The 7,763-nt window shown below is 44.9% G+C and overlaps 1 protein-coding gene across 1 annotated transcript; it reads right to left on the bottom strand.

Moving 5' to 3' along the window:
- Nucleotides 1-648: 648 nt before the first annotated feature.
- PDCL3 (phosducin like 3) lies at nucleotides 649-7,493 on the bottom strand. The gene is made up of 6 exons (XM_032100365.1): nucleotides 7,415-7,493; nucleotides 5,932-6,061; nucleotides 4,700-4,790; nucleotides 3,899-4,042; nucleotides 2,839-3,047; nucleotides 649-1,524 (listed from the first exon to the last, which is right to left on the bottom strand). Exons 1-6 carry the CDS (start codon nucleotides 7,418-7,420, stop codon nucleotides 1,382-1,384), a joined length of 723 nt encoding a protein of 240 aa, XP_031956256.1. The 5' UTR covers nucleotides 7,421-7,493; the 3' UTR covers nucleotides 649-1,381.
- Between the last annotated feature and the right edge of the window lie 270 nt (nucleotides 7,494-7,763).

Raw genomic sequence — 7,763 nt, 5'->3', positions numbered from 1 at the left:
TTCTATTGTGCTGCATTTGGCTCACTTGCACAAGATTAATATTTTAGCTATCTGCCAAAAAACACATAAAAGACAAGAAAAGACACAAGTGAGACTCAAATCACCATTCACATCTCAGAGGAAGCTTTCCATCAGGATCTTACAAGCTCACCTGAAGGAACAGTTATTTGTTGTTTGGTCTACACACTGATTTGTCTCAGAGTGCAGGAATCATGCTTGAAAGTCACTACAAACTAAGAAAAAAAAGTTTTAAAAATATCACTTCTTATTGAGTATTGCATTCTGTACCATCCACCCACAGAATCCACCAGCAATTTAACAAAATGTCATTGGGGCAGCCTCGTTAGCAAAAGCTCTTGGAGATTGTTAGCCTGAGTGTAGACCAACTGAAAGTGTAGGTGGACATTAAATCCAACCCAAAATAATCAAGCAGCTCCCAGTGTCAGCAGATCCATAATCAAGGTGGTATTTAAGTTTATGCTCTTCTAAGGCTTCAGTTACTATTACTGTAGCTAGAAGATAGAAATCTTTAATATAGCAAGATCTCAGTTCCTCAAACACCATCCTCCCTCCCATTTGGCAATGGCACTACTGCAAGAACACCTGACTTCTGATGTTGTGGAAGAAATCAGCAGTTTCACACTTGAGCACCACCAGCTTGAGTTTTATTCTGCAATTAGCAGGCAAGATGGTACAGGAAGTTCAGCCCTTGTGAAAGGCAAAATAGTGCTGCTAACTCAAAGTGGAGCTCTGGACTCAGCAGGTCCCAGGAGAGGCTGGCCATCCGCAAGGCCTCTCTCAAGATGCACAGGGTCCCAGCTTACAGCCTCTTATTGACCCTCTGGTGCCAGCACATCTCTGCAGAGCACCACATACCACCTTCAGAAGCACCCATACCACGGGTACCCTCCCCCAGCTCTCTATGAAGTCCAGGCTGTCAGAGGTCTGAGCACAGTGGGCTAAGAGATGGCCCATCTAAGTGCCATAAGCAATTATTTAAGAGCAGCTATTTAGATTTGATTTGTACAACTTAAGCTTGTTAAAAACAGTGCACTTCACACCACTTCATATTTCAAATTTTTTAAAGAAGTCAGCAATTTACTATGAAAATAATAACAAGAGACCCGTTTCTAGTCATGTCTGTATTTTAAAACTCTTGAGTAAGATTTACTCAGGCTTTACTATACAAAATGTCTTTCAGCATCTTAAGCTGCAATTTTTAAAAAACAGAAATGTTTTTAGTTTCTAGAGGTTTCTAGAATGAACATCTTGAAAGGTGACCCTTCTGGTGCTCAGCAAGGCCTTGAGGAGTGTCTCCAGTGCTTGAGGTGGGAACACTGGCTGCAAGTACACTGCATCAGTCTGGATGCAGTCGCAGGAATTAGTCATCCTCTGAGTCACTGTCCCCCCTGGCTGGGACACACGCCCTGATTGAGGACATGAGCTGGTCCTGGATCTGCTTCCTGGGGTTCTCTTCGAGGTCTGTCTTGATGGCACCCGACTCTGAAATCTTCCACTCCAATTCTGTGCAGTGCAAAACAAGAGTCACGAACATATGGGAGCAAACTGGAGAAAGCCCACCCTTCACTCCCTAGCTGACTTCCCTTATCACCCTACCACCACCACCACACTAGGGTCCTCCTCCTCTTCTTCCACAACCAGAGCCAAGCTCCTGCCCTGTTTACCACACCTGTTCCAACCAATCCCTCCTTTCCCAGTCCCTAGTGCTGGCACAGGTCTCAGCCCAGGGCACAGAGGTCAGGGTATTGCTCTGCAGCCCACCAGTGACATCCCCAGTGCCACCCTGCAACCAGGAGTGCAGAAGAGGTGATGGATACAGAGCAACAGCTTTAGAGGCAACTCTCCCCGTGAAAATGAATGGTACCTCCTTCTAAGCACATAAGGGCAGAAGACATGTTTGCACATCTATTGCCAGTGAAGGAATACTGCTCGTACATTACAGCTGTTCCCATCATACACTGAGCTCACCACAATCAGAAGAGGCAGGAAATAAATTTAATAAAGGGCAAAAAATTGTGGAAATTTCATGTACACATCTGAATTATAGGTATTTTTCAGGGATGTACCTTGTAAATAGAATTCACCCCTTTGCCTCTACATCACACACTAAATATTAGTTCCTTAAGACAGTAAAGAGAGACCACCACCACCAGTAGGCCCAAATTGGACTGGATTGCTTCCCAGAAGTGGTAAAAAGTCAATACAACACATACAGTTGAAACCCTTCTCCTACTCCTGCTGACAATCCTATAATCAAATCTAATTTCCTTCAGATGTTACAGAATAATGAATCCAACCTCACACTTTCTTTAATTTCCAGTGGAAGGCACCTGGCCTAGGGGAGAAGGAAGGAAGACAAAAGAAAGTGCAGAAATTTCAGTGCACAGCTTCCTGCGATGACCGAATTAAGCTGACTCAGTCAGGAACAACAGACAAACATATGCCATCGTCTTAAAAATGAAACAAAGAGCCCTACAGTCCAATAGGCAAGTGCACAGATTATCACTGCAGGCAAGGGCAATCATTCATGTCCAAGACACCCAAAGAACATGTATGGGTACTGTTTACCCTTTAATATATCCAGCAAAATTTGTTTCACCCAACACAGGGCATAAACAGTTGCACACACAAGACAAATCTCTATATGTTGGCCTATCACTGCTTGTACAAGATAGCCATGTGGTTGAGCCATAGGGGTGAAAAAAAAAATCTAATATGATTTTCAGTACCTCCCTTCTCCTCCTAAGCTTCATTTCTCTCATTCCCAGCAAAACAGTTTTGCTTTGCCTTCGGAAGACCAGAGATGCAGCCACTCACCATCCCGTGTCAGGTTCATGCCACCAAACACCAAAGGCCCAATGAACTGAGCTTTGATGTCTCCCTCCAGGTACACAAATATCGTAGGCAGGTTCTTATCGGGATAGTTGGGAATGCAGGTGGTAGAGATGGCTTTGATGAATTTCACATCTCTGAACTTCTTCGCAAGCCCACTCATATGTTGATTTATTAAGGCACAGAGTGGAATTCTGTGAAGAACAGCAACACACACACATAAGGAAAAAACACAAGACAATTCAAAAGTAAACATCTCCAGAAGAAAGGTCAGAAATATCAGATTGATGAGTTTCTGGAAAAACGAAAGTACCAGAAGCAACTTCTGGATACTTTTGTTGTCCAGTATTCCAGGACTCAAAGGAGATCAGCACCACTGAGATTGTGGTGTGTGGTAGGGTTTTGTTTTAATATATTACTAATGCAGCCTTCCCCTCTATCCCCATTATATACAGGGAAACTTATGGATTTAAGATACTTAGAAATTTCATGAGCAAGGGCAAAATAAAAAGAAAAGCTGCTCCTGGAAGAAAGCATGCAAATGATGATCAACACCTGTGAGGAAATTAGAGACAAAGAACAACAGCAAGTATTTATAACCCTTCCAAAAAATTCTAGGACTTAACAGACCTTTTTGACAAGGTTTTCTATCATGGTGACAGGACTGGAAAGCTTGCTCACTCCATTTGTATGCCACTAGAAACCAAGCTAAATATACATCAATCCTTCTTATTCACTGACCCTTGCATTTAATGCAGAATAGTTTCCACAGCTTGGATATTTCAGTGGCAGCAGCTACCTCTATGGCAGCTGTATGGTACACATCATGCTGTGTCATATCTATGTATAAAAAAGCCAATTAATGGTAACATCATTCTAAAATGAAGTCCAGCAGTCTTGAATCAACAGTATTGAAATTACTAATTTGTTTTTATTTCTTAGAACTCCAGAATCAGTCCTTAGTTCCACAATAACTACAAATTTACCTTGGAACATTTTCAGCTATTGACAGTGCAAGGTTTAATGGTTAAAAACAAATTCTTACCCTTGTTTGTAGAGGTGCAAGACTACCCATATACCTTTTCCAGCTTTTGTAACCTCTTGAACATAATCTTTTCCCGAAATTTCCAAAACTTCCCCAAATTTATTCTTCATTTGAGCTGCCTTCATTTCTGCTAACCTTTGCTGCCTGAATAGCCAGGAATGGAAAAGACATCTTGTGATTAGAAGCATTTTCTTGACAGAACAACACTTGAAGGAGCTGGTTGAAACCTAGACTTCAGAGACACACTACAAACTTCTTCTAACCCCAGGGCAGTGAAAGCAAAATGACATAGTAGATGCTCTTGTATTTGCATTGTAAGTTAAAACCACCAACATGCAAGAAGTACAACTATGTTTTTAGAAATGCCTTTTTCTCCTCATTTCTGGCCTCACTAGACATTTCTTCTGCAGGCAATACACTACAAAACTAAATGGCAAAAACCATGAGAGAGGTTAAGAGATAAACGGAAACCAACACTAATTATGCAAATCTGCAGCACCTTAATCTCATTCACACAAAAGTTAGGAAATATTGGAGGTGATTTTCAAAGCTCTCAGGATTCCCAGCCATGCACTCAGCAGGTGCACATTATCTCTGCAAAGCTAGGTCATAGATAAAGGATAGTGAATTCAAACACTGTTATCCTTTTAAAGACACTTAGAAGCTCCACAAGAGACCAGAAACACAACCCCCTTTTTCCATCATCCTAAAAACATTCTTTCTCTTCAACAATATCTAAAAGCATATAAAAGAAAGACCCTCCAATTATCATTAAAGCCAAGTTCTGCAAGCTGCTCTGACCTGTACATTTCAATAGCTTTCTCATCTTCCTCATTAAATTCATCTTCATTCTCTTCTAGCTCTTCCAGAGTCATGTCCTCGTAAGTTTTCACTAAAATGGAAGAAACATCAAATCAGCAAAAACCTCATTCCAGGATTAAAACTCATCATCTTTTATCAATCCAACAGAATTTATTTACTCTAAGGACAGATTAATAGGAAACATGGAGTGGATTTTTTTGAGTATTATCCTACAATAATAGAATGGCTTGGGTTGAAAGGGACCTTGAAGACCATCTACTTCCCACCCCTCCTGCCAAGGGCAGGGACACCTTTCACTAGACCAAGCTGCTCAAAGCCCCATCCAGCCTGGCCTTGAACACTTCCAGCAATGGGACATTCACAGCTTCTCTGGGCAACCTGTTCCAGTGCTTCACAACCCTCACAGCAAAGAATTTCTTCTTAATATCTAATCTAAGCCTACTCTCCTTCATCTTAAGGCTATTCTCCCTTATCCTATCTATCACTACATGGTATCATAAAGCTGCAATTACCCTTAGGAGTTGGGACTTCAGTGATCTTTGTGGGTCCCTTCCAGCTCAGGATATTCTATGATTCTGTTCTATGATTCAAAAAAGTCCCTCCCCAGCTCTCTTGTCAGTCCCTTTGGCACTGGAAGGTGCTACAGTTCTCCCCCAAGCCTTCTCTTCTGCAGGCTGAGCAGCCCCTGCTTTCTCAACCTGTCATTATTATTCCTAATGGATTTTTAGAAAGTGTTATGTGCTTTAGATATATAGGTGGAAAGAATATGATGGAAAAGCCTCTGAGCTGAAGGCTGCCTAGACTAGCATCCAACTACCTGCACAAGCTTTCAAGTTTAGCAGCTGCAGCACAGACATGCACTTCACCTGCTAGACTACCTTTGCATTGTTCTTGTTTCTGTTTCCAAACATGTTTACAAACATTTCAAAAATGTTTTCAAACATTTACTTCCATAAAAATACAGAGCTGACATGAAGAAAAAAGCTTTCCTGTGCTGGAAGAATCCATGTGTTCAGGAATGTATTTGTTTGATACCATTATCAGCTGATCACCCTGCACAGATGAAGCTCTGGTATCCCTACAGACCTGGAAAATGATACATTGCTTTACAAGCATATAAACATTGCTGCTGGCCATTTCTTTGAAAAAGCTTCCCCCAGAAGCCATTCCAAGGCTTGTTGTGCGGCTGCCTGAGTTGGCTGGTCACTCACCAAGAGATTTCTGAAGGATGGCAAACTGCTCCTCTTCCTTCGCACGTTCCTGTTCCTCCAAGTTTTCCTTTGGAGGAAGGATACCTTTCTTGCGCAGAATGTCATTCCACTCTGTGTCTTTATTTGGATCCTGGAACAGAACAACATATGGATGATATTTCTTCAAAGTGAACTTTACCACTTCCAGAACTCAACACAGTTGCTAAACTGGTAACTGGATGGATAGTACCAGAAAGTCACAGCACGAATCCTCCTGATGCTGGGGCTTCTTTCCAGCCCCAGACCTGTAGCACCACGAAGACTGACTTTGTTTTATTTCCTCCCACTCACAGCACATACGTGAGGCCTTGGTTGGGTACCACGGTTTGAAGCATTGTAACCACTGCTGCATCTCTAACGAAGTGCAATGAAAGGAGAGGGTATCAGCTGGCTGACAGGGAAGCATGGTGGCCAAAGGGCTCCCTTATAGACCCTGAGCAGGACAGGCCACCAAATCAATGGTCACTGCATCAGGAAGCACTAGTGACAAGACATACACAGGCACCAACCTTACAGGCCTCTCAGTACGCGGGAAGTCTCCGTCTTAGATTCAAGTCAGAGTGACCATGTGAGTGTTTAGAGAAAAGCAAGCAGTCTCTGTCAGCCAAGCCCATTGCTAAGGATTCAGATGTAAATCTACAGCTAAACTATTCTTGAGACTTCACTGTAAAATAGTTGCAATAATCCTGCAAAACAAGGCAAACAGGCCCCCGTGTATTGTTGAAAAGCTCAATGTAAGACTTTCCTATTTAGCAGGCAATTTTAATTTTTAAAATACAAGAAATCTCAGTGATAAGCACCCACAGGCTGATTGTGCTTCCTTGCTATCTTGGCCTAGGTCCACTTTGTAAACTGAACGCGCCTACTGCTTTGCTACAGCTTGTATCAGTACACCTTACACTAGGTCTGTTCACATCCATATCACCGTATCTCTTCTCAGACTAAACCCCAGCACTTATGGGCTACCGGGACAGGAAGGGAGGGGTAGGGGACAGAGAGGGAGAAGAAAAAGAAGAAATAAATAAAGAGAACAATGTAGCTCAGCACACAGAACACCAGATACTATTTGTTTTCTGTCTCTGACCGTGGTCACCTTTCCCTCGACCCCGCATTTACTATCGTTTACTAACACGCTGATGCACTGCCTGAAACGCCCTCGCTCACTACAGTAGTGAAGTAAGTACCGTACTTGCAAAAAAAGCAACAAATCGCCACAAACCCAGCCACGGAGCTCCGAACAACACTGCCGCGTAACAGCCACGTCCGCCCCGAGAGAGCGGCACGAACCCGGGCCGCCCCCGCCCCGGCTGCCCCGGGCACTCGGCCGGGGAGGGCGGCCCGTGGCTGTCGGCGGGGCCCCAGCCCTCAGCCCGGCCGGGCTTGCCCCGCAGCACCGCCCGCACACGGCCGGGTGCGAGGACACGGGGGCACCGCGGCTGCTCACCTGCATCGTGCCGGCGGGGCCGAGCCGGGGCCGTGCCCGGGCAGCGGCGGCGGCGCTGGGCAAGGCCGGGCAGGGCCGGTCCCGGCGTGCGCGGCGCGGCCGGAGGAGGCGGCGCTCCCGGGCGGGGCGGGCGCGGGGCGGGCGCCGCTTCCCGCACGGCCTAATAAGGCTGGTTCCCCGCGGCAGGGGCTCCGGGCCGGCATGGGCGCTTAGAGAGCGCCGCGGAATTGCTTGGGTTGACAGGCACCCTAAAGATCGTAAATCCCCCTGCTGTGGGCAGGGGCACCTTCCAGTAAACTGGTCCAACCGGGCCTAGAATAACCATGCTTGAGCAGGGAGGGTGGAGAGA

This window comes from Corvus moneduloides, chromosome 2 (assembly GCF_009650955.1).
Source record: "Corvus moneduloides isolate bCorMon1 chromosome 2, bCorMon1.pri, whole genome shotgun sequence".
Lineage (NCBI taxonomy): Eukaryota > Metazoa > Chordata > Aves > Passeriformes > Corvidae > Corvus > Corvus moneduloides.
Note: the sequence above shows the minus strand (reverse complement) of the source record. Positions and strands in the feature narration are given on the sequence as shown.

Coding starts and splice junctions, on each gene's coding strand:
- PDCL3 (XM_032100365.1), bottom strand. Junction 4,791..5,931: donor CATCCTTCAGAAATCTCTTG/GTGAGTGACCAG, acceptor CTTCCATTTTAG/TGAAAACTTACGAGGACATG. Junction 1,525..2,838: donor CATGAACCTGACACGGGATG/GTGAGTGGCTGC, acceptor TGCACTGCACAG/AATTGGAGTGGAAGATTTCA.